The 27,267-nt window shown below is 36.9% G+C and overlaps 1 protein-coding gene across 1 annotated transcript in view; it reads right to left on the bottom strand.

The window, feature by feature from the left end:
- The window catches only part of CWF19L2 (CWF19 like cell cycle control factor 2), a 70,446-nt gene that overhangs the window by 9,648 nt on the left and 33,531 nt on the right, over positions 1–27,267 (bottom strand). Inside the window, exons 11-14 of the mRNA XM_051779808.1 lie at positions 20,545–20,670; positions 19,264–19,401; positions 2,558–2,770; positions 826–942 (exon numbers count right to left, since the gene is read on the bottom strand). Of these exons, the coding sequence (XP_051635768.1) occupies positions 826–942; positions 2,558–2,770; positions 19,264–19,401; positions 20,545–20,670 (594 nt within the window). The remainder of the gene's footprint in view (positions 1–825; positions 943–2,557; positions 2,771–19,263; positions 19,402–20,544; positions 20,671–27,267) is intronic.

Here is a 27,267-nt window from a genome sequence, read left to right as displayed (position 1 = left end):
CTCAGCAACTGTAACAATGAAGCTATTCTCTAGTCTGAAATAGTCTCCAATATTTCAATATAAGAGGTTGCAAGTTGTTTTCCCCTTGTAATAATCCTGATGGCAGGCAGTGGGGGATTGACAACCACTGTGAATATCTTAGGCAGAAGCTTGTTATATCCCTTCCTTGATTTTCCATCTCCAAAGAAAACAGAACTCCAAATCTTCAAAATGTCTTCATAAGACAATCGGAAAGCACAGGCCATCATGCTTGGCACTTTATTCTAATGATTCTTTTCAAGGAAGGTAGAAAACTGGATAATAACACTGATTTTAAGAGTAAGATCGTTCTCTTTCAAGTGATATCCACCCAAACCCCACATTAGCTAAAAAAACTGAGGATATATAAACAATATATTTTCAGCTTGTATTTAATTTTAAGTGATCCGCCTGCTCTGACAATCCTTGCTTTTACTTGGCACTCCCAAGAAAATCCTGTGAAGCCAGTTATTCCACTTTCTGTAAGGAATGAATTGTACCTAATTCATCCCCAAAAGATGTTCCTTTTCAAAGACCTCCAACAATGCATGTTTTGCAACATTCCAAGAAACTTCTTCTAGAGCTTATGAATCGGAAATTTTCCTCGGTATTTACCCTGCTTCTCTTTTAATATTTGACCACTAATTTTCATCCATAATGTGAGAACGTTCTGCCCCTTAGTGGAATCAGAGAATAGCTGCCAGACTGCAAATTATGAAAATAGGTACTTATGACAAGTATATTATTATTTTTAAAAAAATTGTTTTACAGAACTGTCAGAAGACAGGAGACAGTTTCTCAGCTGACCTGGATTTCTTCCCAGATGTCTTCATCCAAAAGAGTGGCTGCAGTATGGTGCTGTAGAGGGGCTATCAGGCAGTGACCTTCAGTAAGGGACTGGTTGCTTGGTAGAGACAAGTACACCTACGAAAAGCAAAGAAAAACTGAGGTGCCCATTTTTCAAGTGTTAAAAACCTTCCATTGCTGAAGCTAAGAAATTCATCATTTGCTAAATTCAAACCAATAGAAGCCATTATCTCCTAATCACAGCAAGGTATTAGTAATTCTAGTGTTTTTTGAAAGATCCCATTATCCACCAGTAGCTCAAATGAATTAGTATTATCCAAACAGTAGTTCCACCAACAAGGCAGTAATATCAGCTTTATAAACCAAGTGGTATCATAACTATTATGAAAGTACACTGTTTAGGCAATTCCAATATTTTTTAATATAGATAAATATCAACCTGCATTTTCAATAAAGTATTTCATATATATATATATATGTGAAATGCATACTCTGTGTCATGGTTTATCCTGGCTGCATCACCTAACTGTTCACTCACTCCCTGCCCCCAGTAGGACAGGGGAGAGAATCAGAAAAAAAAATTAAATTTTTGGGTTGAGATAAAGACAGTTTAAAAGGACAGGATATTGCATAATCAAAATAACAACAACAATAACAACAACCTAGAAAGCAAGTGATGCATAGTGCAATTGCTCACCACCTACCAACCGACTCCCAGCCATTTTCCAAGCAGTGGCCCCTGGCCAGCTTTCCCTCTAGTTTATACACTGAACATGATGTCATATGATAAAGAATATTCTTTTGGTCAGTTCCGGTCACCTGTCCCAGCTGTGTCCCCTCTCGACTTCTTGTGCCTCTCCAGCCTTCTCACTGGCAGGACAGTATGAGAAGTTGAAGAATCCCTGACCACCACTTAAACAACAACTCAAAACATTAGTGTGTTACCAATATTCTACTCATCCTAAATCCAAACTGCAGTACTGTACCAGCTATTGGGAAGAAAACTAACCATCCCAGGCAAAACCAGGACACTCTCTACACTTACCTACCTATTAGATATATAAACACATATATAAGCACAGATTATATACACACATATACACACAGATCTGTATGAATTTATAGTCTCTACTAAAAACAAAAAACACAATGTACATAATACACATCTATGCATTTAATTCCTTGGCCTATAAAGAGTTGCCGATCAAAGAAAAACATCAATAATAAATGGAAACTTTGGAGAAAAAAATGACAGAAAAGGCTATACTGAGGCATTTCAGATGTTATAAATACAAATATTTATGCAACTTTTAAAAGCACTTACAGAAACAGGAAGGTTTCCAAACCAAACTTCTGTCTATTTCAAAGGATTTTAAGCTTAAAAATGGAATTCTGCACTTAATTTTCTTTGATATCAAGATACAATTCTTGACCAGTTCAAATTTCCTCTAGTGAAGTTTGATTTAGTCTTCCACAAATCCACCTACAGTCTAATCTCCGCACTGAGATCTTTCATTATTGCTCCTGTTTTCCACAAATTCTGATAGCAAAGATTAGCTTTAAAATTCATGAGAGATTTATATCTTTTTCTCCCTCACCCTTGACAAATTTGTGGAAGCAACTGGAAGGGCAAGGAAAATAAGATAATTCCATAGAAGCAATTTCATTCTTAAAGCCCTCTAACATAATTTCTTTTTTTGTTTCTACATTTTGTTAATTGCTATTTTCTTACCTTGGTGCCAATTGCAATAATAAGATGTTTAGAAAGTGCACTGCTATCAAAACAATATGGGCACTTTTCCATGCGTGCAGCAAGCTGCTGGTGCTCCTGTATTGCTTTTCTTCTTTGTATTTCTTCCTCTTCCCCACTACGTGCTCTTTTGGCTGCTTTGGAAACAAACATGTCATCCAGAGTGTAGTAGTCTCTGTCAGTTTTCTCCATGAGCTGAAAGAATACAAAGAAAAATTGCAAATATATATAAACAAGAGAGAAAAAATACCTAGCTCTTTGTAGTATCTTCTACTGAGAAAAGCATAAAGGATGTAAGCAGCAGCAATTCTTCCCCTCATATAGCATCCACAGTAGATGCAATCATCAGGTGCATCTCCTGAGAGCAGTCATACACAATCTCAGGCAGCACAGATATTAAAATGTAGATGAGTGACAGCAGTGAGAACAGCATATTACTATATTCCATTCCAAGTTAAGGACTAGGTATTTCAATATTATTTCTACATAACTTCAGCTATCTTTAAATATGTGCCCAATTTTTTATATCATATATTATCATATATCTTTCCCTCTCCTTTCTGCTTCTCCTCTCCTATTACAACTACCATTAAATCATCTTTTGTGAAATAACTAGACCATGACTCTGCAACTCAAATTCACATTCTGTGAAAATATGCCAACAGTTTTTCTTGTCAAATGAACAGTACTAAGTCACTTTGTGAAGGAAACAGTCTTTCCCTTCAATACTAAGTTTTTCTGAGTGCACCTGTTTCTAAATACAAATAACAAACACAACTAGCACATCACCAGAAACAAGGCTGAATGATTTGGAGGTTTTGTGTTTGCTCATTTGTTGCTGTATTTTAGTTAAATGTGCCACATGTCAAAGGAAACTCTGAAAATACCAAATTTGATGTGAAGACAGTCTTCAGGATAAGTGGTATCTTACAGGATCTTAATAGTAGAAACCTACACATACTGAATAGGTCTCACCTCTCACCTAAATGATATTTGAAAGGGATGGACTCTGTAGACATAAACTGGAGGAACTGAAGGAGACACAAGGAGACAGAGGACATAGTAAGAAGTGAGACAATGAATGAAAAGGAAATTATGGGGATCATGGGACTCAAACCCAAATGGCAGTAGATTCACTAAGCTTCATAACTCACAGAATACTCATACTCATATATATATAAAATTAGGTTTTATAAATATTTTGGGGGATTACAAACAAATCCCATGACATCTTGCCTAAATCAAGACTTCGCAAATCTTGACTGCAAAGATTAACTTTTTAAATTACTTGGGAAAGTACTTCTCCATTTTCTGCTTTGACCACTCTACACAACTTTAAAATTATGTACCATTAATACCCTAAACAGTCAAAACTTACAGCTAAAGCAAATGTAAAGAGCACTCAGAAGAATTTTTTCAAATTTTTCACTTTAAATGAAATCCCAGTGCTGCAATATTTTCATGCTATATTTGATTTTTTTATCTTGGATAGTTTCAGTCATCTGCTTATCAAAATGACAGGGAGAAAAAAAACACTATGCTATACAGATTTCTTGATATTGGAGGTGCTGGTTCTTCAGTCTTGGCATTTTTATGTATGAGTAGTTCTGCTCCAAGAATTGCTAAAGAAATGGTACAAGTGTCTCCACAACAAATTCAGTGTAAGCTCCTAGTGCAGCCTGGATCCCACCCAAGGTATGTGTATCAGGCTAGAGCAAATCAGTGGAGAGTCTTAAAAAAATTTTGGATTTTTCCTGGAAATAATAAGATGTGTAGAAGTGTTCTTCATACAGTTAGAGACATGGGACCCAGACAACACTGCACTTTTGGTTTAAGATGTAATATATGTTGGTCAACAGACCTAGATGAAGTATATTGGGGAAGGAAGTAAAATAAACCTAAGTTTACTTTGGAGAAGTAAAAAATCAAGAAACGGTAGGCCGAAATGTAGAATTCTGGGGAGAAAAGACATAGTAAAGGGATATTCAGAGAAGGTATATTCACAGATCAGGTTCAGATTACCTCTACCACAGAGTCTCTACCAGGAACAAAATTATAGATCCTACTGCAATATTAATGAATAACAGAAGATAATAAGAATGCAATGCAGTTCAAGAAACCAACACCCCAGCTTCAAAGACATTAAGTAAGTGCTTGAAGTAAGCAGGGTCTTAGAAAAAAGTTCAACCTACTTGTGCAATAAAAAAAGCATAGTCATTAATAATTCAGGCCCACTTGGATGCTCTTCAAGAACTATCCCCTTCCCTTGGTGAATAAAAACAGACAAGGACAAAGTGTAAAAACAACAGGCTACTTTTTTCCCCTTTTTCATACCTTTAAAGAGATGTTTATAAGACTTTTATTCAGGTCGTAAGTCTAGCACATTAATTCACAGTGCTATTAAATTGCACTTCTGAGACAAAGAGACCAAGTTACAGATGGTCACCCTGCTCCTGTGAATCCTCATTTCTTGATGTGTTTTATCACATGCTTTAGATTACTTTAAAAGAGTGTTAAAATAAGATATATTTTCACTTTTAATAGCAGCTATGAAAGGAATAAGAATTTTTTTGCAACTTTCCTATTACCACAGTGTCCTTCCAACTACCTCAAAACAGTTCAGGAAGTACAGAAAATGAAAATCAGGCAAAAATATCATCCAGCAAGAATTCATACTTCTACTGAAATAAGATACATAAGTGGGAAAATCTATTCAGAAATGTTTTCTATCTTAAAAACAAACAATCAAACAAACACTAATGACACTTTACTCTGCAATACTGCAAAAGTAGCAATGAACATGACTAACATATTCCTGGTCAGTACCAATAAAAAAAAATAAAAATTTTAAAAGCTAGAATTCCTTAAATACGATTCCCTCTCAAGTCCTACAAATGCCAAATATCAGTGTCAAAAGTGAAATAAAATACAATGTAGCTGCTACCATGGCAGATTACAGAGTACTCTTCAACTGCTATTCTAAATACTGGCCTTTTAAAAAAAGTTATTCAGGAAGAAAATGGAAATTCTGTTTTAAAACATTTATACTCCAATTTGAACAATAAGGCGCCCAATGTGTTCTGCCAATTGCATTACTGGGCTATAACTAAATCTCTCCAAAAAAGTTAAAGGAGAATTGAAAGAACAAGAAGAAAGTGTTCTCCAAAATGCCATTAGGAAAGCAAGTAATAATTTAAAAACTGATTTCTTTCACACATATCTTCTTCCATTCAAAAGACAGAGTTAGTACACATCCAAACAAGGAATTATGCTGATGTACTAGAGTTGCTGGAAAGCTGCTGTCCTGCATCACAGATGCAGCACCACACCTGCTAAACATGAAAGTCAGTGCATTCAGTTGTGCATTTAGTTCCCTTACTGTACTTATGTTGCTTAGTACTGTCCTTCCTGCTCAGGTGCTGTACAGAGATCAGAAAGAAGCAGGAAGTTGCTTTGATATATTAGTTTAAAGTCAGGATGTCCTACAAAACATCATTGAATTGTCTAAAATTCCTAAAACAGGAAATTCAGATATCTATAAAGGCAGTGCACCTGACGTCCTTTTTTCTATCAGACACTGGCCAAAGCTGAGAGCTGAGCTAAGCTGACATGCTTAGACAGATCACCTCTACAGTCCCCAGTCTTCTTTTTCCTATTTCATTTACTTTGTTCTGGGCTTATCTGCCATGTTCTTCCTTCCTATGCACCCTCATTTTTCCAACTTTCCCTTCTCTTTTGGCAAGCACTGATTAACACACAGGCTTTCGGACTCTTAGTGCCAGGCAAAATGACACTGCCTCCCACATTTCACAGTGTAATTGTGCAACTGCATCCTTTCTACCATCCGACAGAATCACAGAATCAACTAGGTTGGAAAACACCTCTGAGATCATGAGTCCAACCTATGACCGAACACCACCTTGTCAAATAGACCATGGCATTTGAGACTGACTGTGTTCAGTCTTTTCTTAAACACCTCCAGGGACAGAGAATCCACCACTTTCCTGGGCAGCCCATTCCAATGCCAAATCACTCCTTCTGTGAACAAAATGTCTAATCTAAATCTCCCCGATGCAGCTTAAGACTGTGCCTTCTTGTCCTACTTTGCCTGGGAGAAGAGACCGACTTCTTTCAGGTAGTTGTAGAGTGATGAGGTCTCCCCTGAGCCTCCTCTTCTCCAGGTTAAACAACCCCAGCTTCCTCAGCCTCTCCTCATAGGACTTCTGCTCCAGTCTCTTCACCAACCCCATTGCCTTTCTTTGGACACACTCAAGCACCTCAATATCCTTCCTAAACTGAAGGGCCCAGAGCTGGACACAGTACTCAAGGTGTGGCCTCACCAGCGCTGAGTACAGGGGAAGAATCACTTCCCTGGTCCTGCTGGCCACACTGTTTCTGATCCAGGCCAGGATGCCATTGGCCTTCTTGGCCACCTGGGCACACTGCTGGCTCATGTTCAGCTTCCTGTCAATCCAAACTCCCAGGTCCCTTTCTGCCTGGCTGCTCTCCAGCCACTCTGTGCCCAGCCTGAAGAGCTGCTGGGGTTTGTTGTGACCAAAGTGCAGGACCTGGCACTTGGCCTTGTTGAACCTCGTATCGCTGGATTAAGCCCATTTATCCAGCCTGCCCAGGTGCCTTTGCAGAGCCCTCCTACCCTCCAGCAGATTGACACTCGCCTCCAACTTGTTGTCATCTGCAAATTTGCTAATGATGGACTCAATCCCCTCATGCAGATCATCAATAAAGATATTAAACAGGACTGGGCCCAACACTGATCCCTGGAGGACACCACTAGTGGCTGGCCACCAACTGGATGCAGCACCGTTCACCACCACTCTCTGGGCCCGGCCCTCGAGCCAGTTCCTAACCCAGCACAGAGGGCCCCTGTCCAAGCCATGGGCTGCCAGCTTTTCCAGGAGAATGCTGTGGGAGATGGTGTCAAAGGCTTTGTTGAAGTTCAGGTAGAAACATCCACAGCCTTCCCCTCATCCACCAGACAGGTCATCTGATCATAAAAGGAGATCAGGTTGGTCAGGCAGGACCTACCCTTCCTAAACCCGTGCTGGCTGGGTCTGATCCCCTGGCTGTCCTGTAGGTGCTGTGTGATTACACTCAAGATGATCTGTTCCATCACCTTGCTGGGCATCGAGGTCAGGCTGACAGGCCTGTAGTTTCCCAGATCCTCTTTCCAGCCTTTCTTATGGATGGCCATCACATTGGCCAATTTCCAGTCATATGGGATCTCCCCAGTGAGCCAGGACTGACGATAAATGATGGAAAGCAGCTTGGCAAACTTCTTCCACCAGCTCCCTCATCACCCTAGGATGGATCCCATCTGGTCCCATAGAGTTGTGAAGATCCAAGTGGCTCAGCAGGTCGCTAACTGCTTCCTCCTGGCTTACAGGGGGGCTATTCTGCTCCCCAACCCTGTCTACCAGCTCAGGAGGCCAGTTATCCTGAGGATGACCTGTCTTATTGTTGAAAACTGAAGCAAAGAAGGTGTTAAGTACCTCAGCCTTTTCCTTATCTTTGGTAACTATATTCCCTCCACATCCAATAAAGAATGGTCCATTTTCCACAACCAGGATGCACTTTTGGTTTAATCAACAGAACAGCATCACAATTTTGCTTACCCTGGCCAAGAAAGGCCTGTAATACACAAACATTTAAACAGCAGTCAGGGAAGGCATCCAAACTTCTCTCAGAAGCTCTCTGGGATCTCATTTGGACAGCTCAAATACAGTGCAAATGTGGCCAAACCCCAAGAAAAAGGAGAGAGATCTCTAACCATTCAGCATAGGGCTTTAGAAAGAAATTAGCATCTGACTATGCATACAGGAGAATGATTTGAGAGAGGGAAAAATTACAGTGTTGTTATTTGCTGATTAAATCCTTAACATGATAATTACCACGAACAATATGATTATATTACATGAATAATTTCATTATATAACATTCTGTTTATAAAATAATTTCTGTCCTTTTTAATTTGTTATGTTAGTGAAGCCATCAGGCACCTGGGCACTGGGCTACTTCCTAAAGTAACTCTTGCAGACCTGTACATGGTAGACTGCAGGGTCAGTCTTGTTTTTCTGCCAACCTACGTTCAGACCACTGGAACTGTATCTCACAGTTTAATTTTAAACCAATTCTGATTTTTTTATTCCACAGTAAAACCCCTGGAGTCTTATACACTGCTGGCTGCCTACACGCTACATTTGAAGTGTGCTGGGCGTTGTGTCTCTTATCGCTCCCTCTGCTGCTTTCACTTGCTCTTTGGGTGGCCCTTCGGAAAAAAAAGCCCTACTTAAGAATTTAATATCATTGTGATACTGAAAGGAAATGCTAAGAGACAGAACTCCTAATCATCAGAGATTATACCTATATAATACCTCAAGTACAATTTTTCCCCTTCTGCAAATCTGTGGATAAAACAGGAAATTCTATTAAACACAATTAGCACAGCAACAAAAGACACGTGCATGGTTCCAGTATTGGCTATTTTCAGCTTTTTTTGTACAGTTATTTTTCTGCTTATTTGCTTGTTCCATTTTGTACGCAACTATTGAACTTTTGCTTTTCCTGTCTTCTTGCTAACGCAATCATAGCTGGAGTTACTTCCATATAAGCTAATAAAAGTGCATCTGGCTTGGGAAATTTGTGGGGAAAAAAAAGGCTATAGATTGTATAAAATGTATCAGTTTGGGTTTAAATTGTCATGGCAACACTGACGTCTTCAACTTTAAATGACAGAGTTAATATTTGTGGAATATTGTATCATAATATATTTTGGGAAGCTGCGATAAAGGAGAATAAACTATTATTTTAGAATACAAACCTCGGAGACATAAGAATACACCTCATTACATTTAAATTTATTCAGCATTTGGCACCTATTGTTAACAACAAGATCACCTCTGAAAAGTCTTTCTGATTTCAAATAGCATTTACTTAAGTCAAATCAAGGCAGAACATTATAATGTAAACTTTACTACAACTCTGATCTCCCTGCAAGCACAGACATCTAAATTTGTAGGTTTAATTCAACATATAATTCAGGAAACAGGCACTTCCAACACCTATCATCCCAGGGAAATAAACAATATTCTAAATACATAGTATCAAAAGATTTTAACATATCAATGCATAGAGTGCTTTCAAGGCCTATGTCACTGACAGGAAAAGGTTATCAGCCATGTCGATGAGCAAGGTAGTTCAGGACTACCTTTGAGCAGCAGAGATCAAGCAATAAGGAGACAACAGAGTACTGCTCAATGTTTTGTTTCTATTTGAAATTAAAACTGCAGATTTTGTTATAATTAGCTAATAGGACAGATCAAACTTTATATGCAAGTCAACGAAATGAAGTGTCAACCAAACAAAACACCTTCAGACATAGAATTCTGCTATTAAAAGTGTTATTAGCATTTAACTTTACAGTTAACCCTGGCCATAATTTTAATGCCTAGAAAAGACTGTTCTGTACAAGTCTTCATTTGCGACACATCTTGTAATTCTAAAAAAATTCCAGAAGAATGTTTATGCACTCATTTAAAATGGTCTGCAACTACATAGTTCTTACTGTCCCCAGGTTTTCTTTCCTAATCCAGCTGTGACTGCTGCTGATTTGTTTCCAAATGCAGTAACAGCTTTAACTTTGTGTCCACTCAATATTCACAGAAAACTGTTTACTGCATTGAACTAAAATGTAGCAGTCAAAGAACAAGGTGTTTGAAATTATTTTGTCTTGGGTTTTCATATTAATTTTTTTGCAGCAAACCATGAACATGATCTCTAAGTAAATGTAAAAAACAACAGTGCACTAGAGCTCTGTTAGAGTTTTATCATGTCTATTAACTAGTGTACCAGAATGGTTTCACTATGTGAAGAAAGAGGAGAAAAAGCTTTATTACATAACAACAAACAGCAAGCATTCTGCATTTTTCACTTTAGCTTCTAAATTTTTTTTCTAGACTATTATTTTGGTTCATGGTGATGGAAATGCAAAGCTGTGCAACAGGTAGGTTTGCACAGCAAGTAAAAATGATAAGGCTGAAAGCAATTTTCCATTTTACAGAACCAATGAAAGGTAACATGCAAACCCTTTTTGCAAACCTGTAATACCAGCATATCTCTTGGTTAAATCCATAAAGGAAGGTCAGTATTATTAATAAAGTTTTGTATTTTTCACTGTTGAAATTCATGTTAGGGATTGCTGCAGAGACTTTTAAATAAAAGGAGTTTATGGCCAAAATTAAAATGGCCTGATGAGCAACACAAAATAATCATTCTCACTTTCTTTTAGTAAAACATAATCAAAAAGAACAGAAATGCCTTAGTAGAATTTATACATACAAATAGAAGGTAATTGTTATTGAGGTAATGTTCTGGAAATCAGTCTCTATACACCCACAAGCATCTACTGACATAAGTGAAAGAATTATATAAGTCTTAACAGCATGAATTTGAGAAAATTGAACTACTTACAACAGTCAAGAGCTGAAGGAACTACAGGGTACTTAAAACTATCAGTAGTGAAAACCTAAGACTTCACACATATTCTGTACTCTAAAACAGTAATGTAAAAAAAAAAAAAAAAACCACAACAGTTTTCAAATGTTTTGCTGACTTTTTTTAATCCTATTGCATGCTTCTATAATAGTAAGAACCCAAACCGCTTTCCAAGTTGAATAAAGTTAAAAGTAAAAACACTGTAACTTCAAACAGGTGGATTTTTTTTCCTTTAGACATAACAGTGAAACATGAAAGAATCAAACTTTAAGGCCTGCTTCTTTTCCATATATCAAAAAGATTAGTGTTGGAGTTTAAATTTTTGTTTGAAGAAAGCTTTTTTCACCACTGTAAATTAAAGATTTGGGCCTGTGGGATGATGGATAGAGTTAAACCTAGAGGGGATTCAGAATTATAAGGTAAAAAGCAGCTGCAGCTCCTTGATGGACTGAGGTTGACATGCTCCCCAGTACAACGATAAACATCTGCTCACAGAAACAGAACGGAGTGTGGAACAAAGTGGAAGTATGTGGCCCCCCTCCATTCTAATCCCAACAGAATGGGAGAACATTGTGTACTGAGACCATACAGTATCTGTCTGATAAGGGAGAATCAAGATGTTCTGCTGCTGAAAGCAACAACTGTGTCAAACTCCTCCTCAGGTGCCAAACCACAACCACCGCTCCCCCTCCCATTAAATACACCAATCAGAAATAAAAGGTATTTATGACTAGAGACACTCAAACTCCTCCCAAATATAAAGAAAATAGTATAAAAGTAAGTTGGGGATAGGGAGAAAGTGGGAGAAGACCTCCACCGAAACTGCTGGGATCAGTCAATGGGCTGAGTCCGTCTTCTCCTCCCCCAGAGGGACACCCTGGGTGAGAAATACACTCTATGCGTGTTAAATGTAAAATGCTGCTTTTAGGAGTAGAGCTTTTGCTTGTGCTCACCCCATAGCATATTAGTTAGATTGCTTCATATCAGAGCTTGTGCTTGCTTAATATACGTACATTGCTTTAAAACATATTTTTGCAGACCCTACCACCAACAACCTTCGAATCTTATTAATTTGTCACAATTTGTATTAATAAGAAGTGTTTTCCCGTAAACTGTTAAAGCAAGTCCTTGCAGTTGCCGGCAGCGACAAACACCTTGGCAGGACCCGCTGTGGTGTCCTGAGCTCCCACTAACAAGGGAGGTTTTGGTAACCTCCGATCTTGTGAATCTATTGGCAAAGGGTCTCCTTACGAGATGCTGACAGACTGTTAGACACCAGAGTCTCAACTTCCCTGAGGGACCAACGACTGAAAATCTAAACTCCTACCTTTCACATGACAGGGCCTTTTTCATCAGCTTAATAAATGTGACATAATAGCATGCATGGGGTGGCTGTGGGAGAGGCTCTATTTCAAACCGTCTGAGGTAACTGATGTCCACATCAGCCTCCTCTGAACAGAAGCCAAAAGGTAACAGGAGGTAATAGCCTCAAGCACAATTGGGCTGTATTAGAACCATGACTAAAAAAAGAAGGATGGGCAAGAGGGAAATCATAAATCGGAATATAAATTTAAAATGAAGACTCAACAGGTAAACAAATAGCAAGGAGATGGCATATTCTCTCCATCTGATTTTGTGGACCTCTTGAGAAACGAAAACCTTGGGAAAAAGACTTAATGAGAACAAATATGGCTTGACCACAACAGATGCTTAGTCTGTGAATCTGAGTGGGAGTCAGGTATGAGACAACATTATATAGACCTTCACATGCCAATGGGATTAGACAGAGGTTTTATGGATAGAGATTTTGAGTCTGTGTACTGACATTTCTTCCAAGTCCCATCTAAGAAAGTAAATCCTTTCATGAATTATATCCTTCTATTTCAACATCCCCATCTCCCTTTATAAAACTGCAGTTATGTCATTATCTTCAGAGATTCATAACAACTAGCCTGTATCTCATTTGAAATACCATTAAAACACTAAATATCAGGAAAGTAACACTCATCTAGAGCAGAGCATGTGTAAAAGCCATAAAACATGCCGGTGTGACTTTCTTATTCCATTCCCATTTCTGAGAGCAGTGCCTATTTACCCCATACTCAACAGCCACATGGTTGGAATTATCTTTTTGGCATAGTCTGGGAAAGTGATAAAAGCCCTGGGAAAATCCATGAAGGAAATAATAGTGCTGCAGTCAGTTCAGACCAAGAAGATGAATGAAATTATTGAACAGAATTTAAGGGACAGGATCTCCCTTCTCCCATCCAATAGGATCTCCTATAGACTTGCAGCAGTTTCCTCCCACCGCTCTTCTGAAACACGACAGATTAATTTTTGTGGATTTTTCCACTTCTCAGATGAAGGCACAAAGAGCAATTAATTCATATGTGTCAAATTCGTGTACTATGTTATCAAACTAAAACTGACAGAAGAGATTTGGTTGCTAGACTTCCTGCTGGACATAAAATACCTTGCTGAATGCACTGAGGAGAGATGGAAGAATTTTGAAGACTACCTCACTGAGCCCCAGATCTTAATGCAGATACTCTATGTAGTAAAGGCTTATAAAGTACATAAATAAAGCATCTAGAATATCTGTGATCACACTCAAATTTTTCAGACTGCTGCCAACACTTCAACACCAACACTGATCTTGTTATGCCGTGAATAAGAATGCATTCTACAGACATGGAAAGACATGGAAACCTCAGGATGCCTAGGAGTTTGTTTCTTAATTTAAGATCAAGAAACAATCACCATCTGGGGAAGACCATCGTATTTTGTGGTGACAAGAGCTGGGAATCACCTGTACAGAAACTACCAAAAGCATTTCAGATCTTAACAGAGAAGAACAACTGGCATCTATGATGCTTCTTTCTATGAAAGCCACACAAAAATACCTTCAAAACCTAAATGTGACATTGCATGGGGCGGAAGGACTACAGTACCATGAATTAGAATTTGGACATTGCAACAGTAATTGACAAAACATCTACTTTGAGCAGATTCTCCAGTACACTTAGCTAGTAAATAAGTAATACAGCTCAATCTTAAAAGATTATTCAAAAGTTAGGTGTCCATTCAAGAAGCTTGTTCTAATAAAATAATGTGATATAGTATATCTTTGCCTAGTAACAAAAAAAAACCACATTACATAGCATCTGACCCAAAGCTCACTGAAGTCCATAGGAACTTCAGAGTCTTCTAAAACTAAAATAAAGCAGTTGCATAAGCCAGGAAACATAATACATTCATGTAAAATTATTAAGAAATTTTATCCTTAAAAAACCAAACAAAACAACAAAGAAAAAAAAAGAAAAAAGCCTTTAGAATGGAACATACTAAACTCAGTTGCTAGTTTACCCATTGTGATTGCTTTATGTTGGCAAATCAATCTCCAGCAAGGGTTAAAACATATGGGGGAAAGCATAAATGAAGCTCATAGAGCTGACTCTTCTGCTATGTATTTGCAGCTCAGCATACCATTGTGGAAATCCTGAGCCAAAAGCCTATCTAGATCTCCCTGTTTAATATTTACCAATGAAACTGTATTTCACAAAGTTGCTATACCTTTTTTTTGCTCCCACTTATAATTAAGGCCTCCACAGCATCTCATGCTCTACAGCACAAATTCTACAATGTCCTTCTTCACTGAAAAAGAAGTCCCAATTCACATCAAACTCTGTTCTGTGACCACTTCCCACATGACAAACAAAACCTGTTGTTTTCTATTAAACTCTTATGCCAGTTGTTCTAGTCTAGCCATTGCCTTCCCCTGCTCACCTACCCACCCCCCGGGCTGAAGAAATTTTGTTTACTTAGGTTTTCTTCAAATGGCCACCATTCTGTGCCTCTGACCACAAAGTACGCATTACCAGAGTGGGTAGCATTCAAGATATGGGTGCACCATGGGTGCACTACAGTAGCCTTATACACTTTAAATTGGTCCTAAATTCTCCCTTTTCACAACCTCCAAAATTCTGTTTCTCTTTTTAATCCCACCAGCATGGAGATGATGTTTGCAGACTCACAATATGACTCTCAAATCAAGCATCAACAGCCTCTCGTGGTATATGCACAGTCATGGCTTCACGCAGCTTCAACAATTACCATAATTTTGCATTCATCAACTCTGACTTTCATCTGAATTTATTGCCTCAATACCTACGATGGGATCTCTTTCTGTCTATAGCATAATCTCCTGTGTCTGAGCTAGACATTTTAATTCCTTTTATACCCATAATGTATTTCCAATAGCATTTAAAATAGAACAGATAACTCACATCACTAAAATATGTACATCTCTCAAGAAACTCTCTAAAGTGAATCTTGAGAATCAGTTCAGATATGTTTCACAATGTTAGAAAAATTCCAGCTTTGTAGTTTGAAATTCTACAATTTACAGTGACCTCTATTTTTGACAGTCATGCATATTTACATAACAATAACTAATTCTCAGATCATAAAGTATCTCTTCCTCTAGATGGTTTATGTACATGTTGAACAGAAGAAATTCCTGACAAATCCACTGGTAACCTCCTTTAATTAAAAAAAATTACCATTTACTCCTGCCCTCTGTTCTCTTTTTAAAGATTGCCGTTATACTTGCCATCTTCTGTTCCTCAGGGTGAATAAAGATAACACTCGTAAGTTCACAGCTGAGCATGTCACACCTGACTTCTCTCACTTCCTCACTTAAGTGAGGATTATTCAGTTTTAGTCACTGATTATTATTCATCTCAAATTCGACTTTCATTTTAAAAGATTGGATTTCTATAAATTTGAACTAAAATTAATTTTACTGACACAACTTGAGACAGTTTTTCCGCTTATTTTATGTAAATAATGGTTCATGCAAAACAATCGCTCTGATCTCATTTATAGAGGGTATTAATGCAAATAGTTCATTAATCTTTCCAGCATGCACTTATCTTTTCTAAATGCTCTAATTAACCCTTGATCGCGTTTTTAAACACCACATTCCTGCTGGTTTCTTGCTTTCAATGAATCTAACTCCTAGTTTTTTACTTTTTAGCAAACGCAAAATAATTACTTAAATTCCCTCAAGATAATTTTCTCCCCATTCTCATCAAAACTGCCTTCTAAGCCTGCTAGGCTCACTCTCTTTTTCATTCTCCTTACTTGGACATGAGAAGTACTTTTTAAATAATGGTTGGGTTCTTATTTTGATTTTTCCGTCAACCTCCAGAAGCTCTTTTTTCTTCTGTTCTCCCACCACTGGATTATTTTTAAATAAAAACAATCAAAATTTTATCCTGTTTTGAGAGGGTGTTCACTCCCTTAGAAGGTTTTCACCAGTGACATACATCTGCAAGCATTTTCCCTTTATGTACTCATTTTAAACTCCCACTAAAGAGACTCTAAGTTTCTTCATAATTGCTTCTTTATAGAAGCTAAATGCTGCATTTCATTTTATTCTACTACATGGATAAAGAAGTTCAGTTCCCAAAGTTTACCCTCATTTGTACCAAATTTGTATTTTTAAAACAGTTACATACTGTACCAGGTCATTTCTGTACCACTCTTAGACTGATCAAGTTTTACCACTGCCCCAGAAATCCTTACAGTGCAAGTAACTAGTTCCTAGAGGAGCTGGCTACAGGTACAAGAATGCTAACCCAAGATGTTACACATACAGGATGTGGTTTTCTGTTTTCTTTAAATTCAGTTATAGCTCATGCCTTTTAACAACAGGTACAGGTGATAAAATGGAAGATGAGGAGCCACCAAAAGGAAGTAACGGGATATTCAGTCTAATCCCCAATTCACATAACTATTCATAAACCAGAGAAAGATATCAGGTAAGGAGGTAGCATTAAAACCTCCAAATTGCTAAATGCCAGGAAAGTACAAACTGCATCACTGGAAGTGTGACCTGTTCTTATTCTCTTTCTCCTATGCAGTCACTGTTGCATAGAGAATACTGGGCTGAGTGAATCTCTCATATAGCTGCTCTTGCATTACGTGTCTCAGTCATCAAGAACTTCGAAAATGATCAGCATTTCAAAATTGAATAGAAAAGAAAATAGAACAGAACAAAAAATTACGAGTAAAAATTATCAGAATTTTTGCCTTTGAAGACTTACAAAACTAAATAATATAGAAATCTTTGATCTCCCTTCAAGTTTGGTAGTCTTTCTTGCATTATTAATGTCAAAATTACAAAAACAAAACCAAGGGCAGCTGAACAACAGTTCAGGGCTCTAAGAGTCAAAAGTAATTTTCCATTTTGAAGTGAAGAAACTTGGAATCAATAAATACACCAATAGACAAACAATATTTTTTAAAAAGTTTAGAAAGTCCAAAGGCAAGACAAGCAAATTACTGGATAAATACACACATTTCTCAGAAAAGAAGTCTGAATGGTCTTTTATTTGCATTTGGAAAAATACATGCAAAAAAAATTTCTCTTTTTGAAAGCACTTCCTACTACGTCTTCATAGGGGCTCTGCAAACATTTGCTATTACCAAAACTCAGGAAGCTCAAATTAGCCTGGTTTTATTTACACATTCCTGAAAAGAGTCAAGAGCACAAAAAGCAACCCTCTAAACTGTTCAGTGGAAGCAGCCACACGAAAGCACTTAACAGAGAACAAATTGAGCACGTTAATAGTAATTTCAGAATGACATGCTGATATGGATTTACAAACTCACCTTCAATGCCCATATGTGAGTTAAAGAATTTCTTTAAAGTCCATTCCACTTATGTTTTAATATAGACATTCATACACACGCCCCCCAAGCACCATTTATCATGAAAGTTATCTCTCATAACGAGAATACTTAATGGAGACGAAACAACACAAGATGAAGAAGGTCCTTGAGAAAATGGCATTTCTCTCTGTTATGCTTTTTATCATTTGATGTGGACAGTACAAAGTTTGATTGTGTCCTTAAACTTCCGTTTACTTTAAAGTGTTTGCATGACAGATATGCTGATTAATAAATGCTAACAGTCTGCACCACTGCACAAGTCATGAAGAAAATTTTTGTGTGTTTGGGTTTTTTTTAGGACAGGAAGGTAAAGAAAGAAATTAAATACTGGCAACAAGTCATGTTTGTTTAACTGGACCCCAAGGGTATAATTTTTTTTGAGTATGTCAGTGGGATAGAATGAGAACTTCTACCAGAGGCAGCTGAATGAGAAGATGCATAAACCACACTAAGTTCAGATAATCTCTCCAGAAGAACTTCCTGGTAGAAGGTTTATGGCATCAAGTTAAATATTTTCTACTGGCACTATCATGTCTTTTACAATTATTTTAAGTTCCATCTGATGAAGTCTAATTTTCAAAAATTAAAAAAAAAAAAAAAAACACCAAAAAAAACCAACAAACCAACAACCAAAATCTACTCTCTGGGATCTTGTCTGCCTCAGATAAATGGAAAAATAAAATTCTGTCTGTGATGATACTTAATTCCATGCAAACAATCTTTTTCAGAACCTGTTTGGTGATGTATAAAATATTGGGGTAGTAACATAGTAAAAATTGCTAGAGAAACCATATGTTGTAGGTATTGGAAATCGTCCCTGTAAACACTTGCATATCAAGTGCAAAAAGTATGCCTTATTACTCAATTTGGATGACAGAAAATAATCATTCCATTTGGGCTGCAGAATCTGTCTGTGAGCTGGTTGCTCTTAAAAGTGGAATCACTCGTGGAACCATACTGCATAAATCTGTGTAGCCTGTAAGCATGAATTATCTCATTATCCAAGTCATCCTGACAGAAATTCATGTAGTTTGCTTCAAATCTCATTGACTCTTTTAACTTCTAGATATAAGTGACATTCTAAACACAAAGAAAATTGTGCTTTTCTCTGTCACTAATCTGGGGAAAATCTGCTTTGTTGGGCATAAGTTATTAATATACAATACACTTTAAAAGTGTTCACCTCAACCATGTCAAATTCTACAGGCAAAGGAACAATGCAAACACATCTATGAAGGAACTGAATACACCACATTTCCTGCATGTGTGCACGTTTCCATCACTTTGATGACATCTCGAGGATCATATTACAACAGACTTGAAGACAGTAAGAATTCTCAACCAAAAGCAACATACCTAGAGCACTCGGGCCTCATATTCTCCTTGATATTTCTAATAATGACATGTTTAATTAGAAATACACACACACGACACGTTACCTTTGATGCCATACGCATGAACAGTGAGTTTTGATCCTCTGCTGTCCTCATCTTCTCGTTTTTGACCAAATCCTTCAGGTCCGTATTATCATCATCCTGAAAATACCGTACTCTCTCTTTATCTACATGAGTAGGGACCTGGAAACAAACATATTAAAATTAAATATTTACCTAATGAGAAAGACCAGTTATAAAATTCAGATCCTAATAATTTCAACAAGTTTAAAGAATCATGAATCAAGCTAAGCACATCTGAAACAACTGGGCTGACTGCTTCATTTTATCTAAGGAAAATAATATCTTCCCCTTCTTCAACTGCATCAGTATGTATAAATAAAAATGTAGCCTCTTTCCACAATCACTATATCCTTTATATCCTTAAGGTATCAGAGCTACAACATTATCACTCAGGGAAGATGTATAGTAATTCACTGAAACAGTTAATAAGCTCACAAAAATGAAATATTCTAAAAAGTAATTTTTATTATTGACAATTCAAAAGTTTTTGTAACATCACAGATACTACTGAAACACAGTAATCACAGAGTGTACTGAAAACTTGTATGAATATGCTACCTCTGCTGGGAAATGTTGCCATCTTAGACAGAGTGCACAAGAGAACAGATGTCCTTTAGCTTATGACTTAACTAAATTCTGAAGGAGCACAGGGAATGGTCATTAACACACAGCAAGATGGCATTTTCTAAAATGGAAACAACAGGAGGATGACAGCAAATTCCTTGGTCTCTTATGCCTTTTGCTCCTCCATAGCACTGCTGCAAAATGATCTGTCCTGCTAATCAAGAACAAACTTCTTGTTCCCCAAAGCACTTTCTTACAAAGATTGGGTCATGATTATTATTACTAGCAGTAGCCATTTTTTTTTATTAGAAGAAAAGTAAAATTAGCCCCTGAGTATCTTGGTAAAATCTTTCTTATTTTGGAAATATTCAGCTCTGCTAATCTTCATTATTTACATAACTTTACGGAATATAAACTACTTGGCTAAGAGACCGTGATAACTTGAAAAACCTACTTTTCCATGAATGTGCATTTAAGTAAGCTGTAAAGTGATCCCTAGGGAAATACAATCTGAAAATAAACTTAATATATGCTTAATAAATATGCACTCTAGCACTTAATTACAATCATCTTCTGAAAGAAACATTTTAGCTACCTATTGACATTCTGATAAGACACTCATTAATTATGGCATCACCAAAGTAAAACTACAAAATTATTTAATAATTACACTTTAATACTCACACTTGTAAAACTTACCATCTGTCGCTTTCTCCGTCCTCCTTTTGCCTCTTGTGGTTCAGCTGGTCCAGTCACAGGCCATGCCATTCCACTCTCATCTGTTCTGACAAGGACCACTTGTTCATCTTCTTGACGGCTTGAAGCCTGTGTCAGGTTTTAAGGCATATTTTAAAACAGATGGCTCAGACAAACCACATTAAATAAATGTTTAAAATGCTAAATATTAAATAACAGATTCTTCACATTTCGTGTGTTCATTGTAATTCAAAGCAGATAGCATTACCTTAACAAGGTACTCTTTTTCACATTCAAAAAGTACAGAATATCAAAAATATATTCAGTTAGTTAAGTGCAGAGTTAATAAATACTTTCCAAAGAACCAAGTTTGTATTCTTTAGTTTTCTCTCTTACACTTCATCCCCAGAAGAAATACAATGCATATGAAGACTGAAACAGATAATATTGAATTGATATACCACACCATCTTTATAAGAGTGTATTCCCAAAAACCATCTGAAAAGGAGTTTTTCTGTGTTTAATGGGTTTTTTTTCATTTCAAAACTTGGCTAATAAACTAGCCAAAACCTTAGCTACTGGTTTTCAACACATTCCATCAGATCACACTTTTGTTTCCTGTCATTTTTAACAAACTGTAATACCGAAATTTTTTAAATCTTGATTGCAGGATATGCAAAATAGGAAATACAAAGAGCTCAACACAAGTGTCTCTATGGTGATGAAGAAACAGATAAATAGATGTACATTTATTATTTAGGTCAAGTTAAATTGTAGACTGAGGTAGAAATGACAACATTTAAATCATCTGTTTGTGTGCCAAAATATATGGAAACAGTAACAAGCATTCACCTGACCTATGTCAAATAAGTCATTTGCTTTTGGATGGTAAACTCATTCAATCTCACATAAATTGCACATGTATTTAATTACAGCTTCTACATACCAAAAGAAACTTGGAAATCATGAGCAGGGTAGCTTCTAAACTTAAACCAAACTCTTGAGGTGCTGGAGATGTGAGGTAAGAGGCACAGATAAGACAGGGCAACAAGGGAAGCTTTCACACGCTTACCCTTGATCCTCAGGGTAGAATAGAACTACCAGTTCATTGGTTGGAAGAGCAACTCAGTAGGGCACAAGCAATATAGATTTCAAAAGCACTAAGGACAAATGCCAAACAAATTAACTAAGAGTGCTCTTCTGAATTTTCTAGTCATAAATTTTAAAAAAAATAGCCTAATCAGGGATATGGAAGTCAGTCGTTCCCTTGGCTACAGCAATAAGATAGTGGAGTTTAAGATTCTAAGGAAAGTGAGTAAGGCAAGAAAGGAAAAATAATCCTGGATTATAGAAAAACAGACTTCAACTTATTCAGGGATCTGCTTGGCTGGATTTCATGAGCAATGGTCATGAATGTCAAGGTGTCAAAGAAAGCTGGTTGATCTTCAAGGAAAACCCCCACAGAGGATGAGAAGGGACCATTTCATCTGCTATCCCCACTTGGCTAAATGGGGAACTTCAAACAAAACTCAGAAAGCAATAAGGAAGCTTACAGAAGGTGAAATCTGAGAAGTTACCCAGGAGGACCCCAGAAGCACTTTCCAGGCATACAGGCATAGAATAGAAAACCACAGTTGAAGACGAAACTAGCAAGAGATGGAAAAAAAGCAAAAAGGGATTCTACAAGCATATTGGATATTCACCTACAAACAAGGACAACAGAGGTCTGCTGTCGAGAGAGGAAAGGCCATGAAAGAGGTTAAGACACTCAATATCTTTGCCAGTCCTTAGCAGCAAAGTCTGCCCTTGGGCTTCTCAGGCCCCAGTGCCTACCAGTAGAGCTTGGAGGACAGAAGTATACCTGATAGAAGGATCAACTTGAGGCCCGGGTAAGCAACTTGAAATATGCCAGCTTAGGGAGCTAGATGGGATGCATATATCACATGGGAAAAGAGGTCTCTCCCAATCACATCTGAGGAGTAGCAGTGGATGCTTTTGGAAAAAGGTGAATGTATACAGTCATCTTCAAAAAAGTAAAGAAGAAACACCTGGGGAACAGAATGACCACCTTCACTCCAGTCCCACAAAATATTACAGAACCAGTTCTCATGGAAGGCCCTTCATAGGGCCCCCACTTCACAGGGGTGTTCTCAAACTTACCTAAGATATATATACACACACATATGAAGAAAAGGCAGAAATTCTGCACCAGAAAAGTATTTAATTTTCTAAAATATTAAGAATTATTTAAAAAATATTTTTAAAGCCTGAGAACTTCCTGATTACTCTCCAAAGATGTTTAGTTAAATCAGATGATCAAATTAGAGCACATAATGGGGTCACTACTAAATCTGATGATATTAGGACAGCCTTTGTCAACTCTTATAAACAACTGTATTAATCTCAATTTGAAGCTATTTTCTACCAGACTGCTTTATACCTGCCATCTTTGACTAAGCAAAGCTTATCCCAGAAACCCAAATAAAGTCTGAAAACTCTGTAGATACTGAAGTACGATAGTTTCAATGGCTTAATTACATTTTTCCAAGAAAAATCTATCTTTCCAAGCTGAAGAAGGTAGAAGTTATGGACCAAAAAGCTGCCTAGGTAAGCCAAAGTTCTCTCTTCAGTTTGGAAGCTGAAGACATAACCACAGATATTGCAGGGAAAACTCAAAAATCCAGAGCATTGCTAATTAGTTTGAAATGAAACAGATTTCTCTAGAGGAAAAATACCACCTTGTCCCAAACCTACAATGCCCACGTGGCCACACAGGGATCCAGCAGCTCTCCCAAGAGGACTGGTCAAATCCACACAAGGGGCAGCAGGTAACAGGAGTTGAATGAGTGGAAAGACACGCCTGAGTGAGGACTTCACATACACAGGACCCCTCAGAAATGGTTACTTGTTAGATTATTCACCAACAGACATTACAACAGCAGTGCTTCAACAATGACAAAGAACAGTAAATATCAGATTCTTAAGTCAACTTACAAGCATCTAATTCCTTTTAAAGTCATCCACCCCAAGATTTGTCTTCACTAAAATTCTTAAAAGACAGACGTTTCAAAAAGGACTGCGCAAGCTGTTAGTTTCCAAAAATCAATGGAATTCACAAAGGTGTTCTACATGTCGGACTTTTTTATCTGCCTTTGAAGACGGGCTCCAAAACATTAGATCCTAACAATATCTGATTTTCTTTTTTTTCTTCTCATTTCTACATGCCAACACACTAACATAAAGGCAGTAGAAAAGTATTTTCTGGATCTGAACCACAGAATGAGTGGAGACAGAGACAGGAGTGGGGTAGGGGGCAGTAGATATAGCACATACTGAATTCTTTGTTTCAGAACTCTACAGCTGGCAAGGTATTTTGTATTTTATAGGGCTTGGGGGTTTTTTCCCCCTAATTTCAAAGACTCCTGAGTCCTGACACAAAGCATGTAATACTGACCATAATATATTTAGATTTAATTTTCCAGAGAAAAGGAAAAGGTAAAAAATTAATTTTTAGCTTTAGAATACCAAGTACGAAAAAATAGAAGTTGTCCATCAAAGAGAAATTAAAAGGAGCAGACAAAAGGATCAACTAATCATGGACAGAATGAAAACAAAGTGCAGTCTTATTAGAGACTAATAGTTTAGCATACTAGGAACTGAGATGAATCCAATGGATCCATGACAGGCATGATTATTCAGAAAATTAAAGATGTTATTAGAGGTAAAGACATCCTTCAGAAGTCAGAATCCTGTCTAAATAGAACTGAATTAAAAACACAACATAACAACAGACACTAATTATATTAACATAAAAAGGTAAGGCAAAAGTTGATTTTTAGGAGGATCTTACTAACAATAATTACTAAAGCTATTTCTAAATACATCAGAAGCAGAAAGCTTTCTGGTAGAAAACAAAAGACGTTCAAATAGTTATAGCATTATCAGATGAAATTTGAGTAATAAATTAATTATTTGCATTCTAAACATAAGACTTTTCTATTCAACAACCTTTAAAAAAAAAAGAATAAACAGAATAAACTTTATAAATCATCTTTAAACTGAAATATCAGTAAAAGGAGTTCTCAAGCAAGCTGCCATGAAGCAATGATTTTCACTAGGGGTCCCAAAAATGACTTCCAATATATAATGTCCACATTCTTCCACACGCATTATAACCTTTAAATAGGTCTCAGTACAAAAATAATGGAAAGTGGTAAATACAATATAAACCCTTAAAAATGTGCCAAAGGCTGATTTGGGGAATTCCAGGGCAATGTAATGGACAAGTTCACACAAGTATAATAAAAACCCAAATTCCTCTACACTTGAACAAATACGGCATACTGTGACAGAGCCTTTGCAGGAAAAAAGCCATGACTCACAGAAGTAACAGACTTTTCTGAAGGATGTAAAGGAGTGTGGATACCAATCTAACTGCAAAAGTTACTTACTGCTCTCATTTTATCTGTTGATATTTTCTTTACACATTTATATATTTGCATTCCTATGAGTATATGACATGGCATATGGTAACTAACACCTATATGGTGATTGTGATATAACAATTACTCTTTAATAATTATCACCAGATAAATAATACCTCTATTAATATAAATATAACATAGCTTTAAAAATATATATTAAAGTACTTGAAATATGACACATATTGTGAAATGTTAAAGTTGAAACTGGAGAAGAGGCTCAGTCACTATCCCTGAATCTTGTTAAACTAACAATATAATTTACAGTCTGAAATGAACAAAAATAGTGTGTATTGCCAGAGTGAGTGAGGAATTGTTTGTTGCCATTAATTAAGGAACATGAATTTTTACTTCAGGCCAATTAAATATGCAAAGTACACAGTTGTTCTCACCAAATGTACAAACCACTATAGAGCGATTAACACCCAACTGAACAAAACAAAGACAGCAAGTCTGGTTTTGAAAGATAAAAGCTTTAAACTAAATACATAAATAAATAAAATGCAGTTCTGAAAAAGATTTTTGAACTCTCCAGAGATGCTGCCTGTTCCATAATCCAGCAGGACAAAGTAGAAAAGCTCTGCTGCACTAGGTGCAGAGCTTAATTTGAGACACTGGAGTAGATGAACAAAGGGAGTAATCAGGCCAAACATCTCAGATAGGATCTACTCAATTAGAACTGCTTTTTAATGCTGTTAGCTAAAGGGAATAAAATACATTTTAAGAGTCAGCATATTGTGGGATAGGGAACAACCAGAGCCAGAAAAAAACAAACTTTTTTTTTAATTACTGAGCCAACAAAAAGCTGGATGCTGCGTGAACTGAGAGCTGTCTGCAAATGTTTACCAGGAGCTACACTCAAGTGGTATACAAGTACAGTGTAATGAAGGAATAACAAAGCTCAGCAATAATCTTCATCAAGGAACAAACTTCCACAACCAAACACTTTATAGGGAAAAATCAGATGCTGCACTAAGTACGCCACCTGTCTCCTTTCTCTTACAGTCTATGGTCAGTGGAAATTGTTTGAATATTGTCTTATTCCTCTCTAGAAAAGTCTGTCCTTATGTTATAATATTAACTAAGTGTCTAGAAGGCATCTAGCACTTCTCAGAGTAATGGATGCAGCTATTTCTTCCATCCACTGTCTCCTTTTCCATTGTTCCTTCCCCTCCCATTTCAATTACCCCTCTGTTAGGTTCTTGGGTTGCATTCACACATGATCACCACAGTTATCAGAAGGATTATCCATCCAGAAGGAGCAGTCTGCCTCCTTCAGTGCTGGCTATTTGTAAGGGCACCAGGTCTCATCACTGAGGAGCTGATGTAGTCACTACCTGGAGTCCCCATGTACCAGGTTTCAAAGCATTTAAGTTACCCTTCAGGCTCTGACATTTGTTGTGAATAATGGCACCATGACCTTCAAGGTAATGCTTACAAAACCAGTGGGTAGACCATAATCCATAGCAAGACTGAGGTTTGAATCTCACAGCAAGATGAAATTAAAAAGGTCCAAAGTCTTTAATAGCAGTGCATTGTATAAAAGTTGTGTCTTTCATCTGAGTTTCTTATATCAGAAAAAAAGCTATAAGAGGAAGGAAAGCAAGAGTAAACTTCTAACTAGGTTAAAAATTTAGTATTTCCAGAAAGACTCAACGAACATATTAATAAGAATCACTATTACAACTTCAAAAGGTATTAAGCTAATATAGAAATGGGATTTTAAAAAGGTTTTAGAAGATCAGGAAGTCCATTTGCCATATTCAGGATCTTGTACTTTAATACAGTGGAGAGAAGCATTAGAAAATCTAATGCAGGCTGTAACACAGAAGTGAACTATTCTACAGAAGAGTATCTTTATCAGGTAGTGCTTCATTTGTGTATAAAACATACAACTAAAAAAACTCCAAAAACTCCAAACCATGGAAAAGGATTAAGTCTTTATCCTTTCTCTCCCCCAGTCAGTGAGTGACACGTTAATAACATATTATGTAAAAAACTTAATTTTTTCTTACTGATATAAAATCAGTTGCCCGCCAATTCTTTGTTCTTATATTATAAAAAGGGTATTTTAGCAAAAATGTGTATTACTGAAAATAAATAATATGACCTTCTTATTAATCTCCTCTTTATAAAATGTGTCCAATCATCCCTGCATTCAAAAATCTTTCTATTTGCATTGAGTATTTATTTTCCTAGAGCATCTCTACGATAGGGTGATCAGAATAATATCTTGTGAGTAGAA

The sequence above is a fragment of the Manacus candei genome, unplaced genomic scaffold (genome assembly GCF_025592945.1).
Source record: "Manacus candei isolate 608988 ecotype Guabito, Panama unplaced genomic scaffold, ASM2559294v1 h1tg000014l, whole genome shotgun sequence".
NCBI classification, from domain to species: domain Eukaryota; kingdom Metazoa; phylum Chordata; class Aves; order Passeriformes; family Pipridae; genus Manacus; species Manacus candei.
Note: the sequence above shows the minus strand (reverse complement) of the source record. Positions and strands in the feature narration are given on the sequence as shown.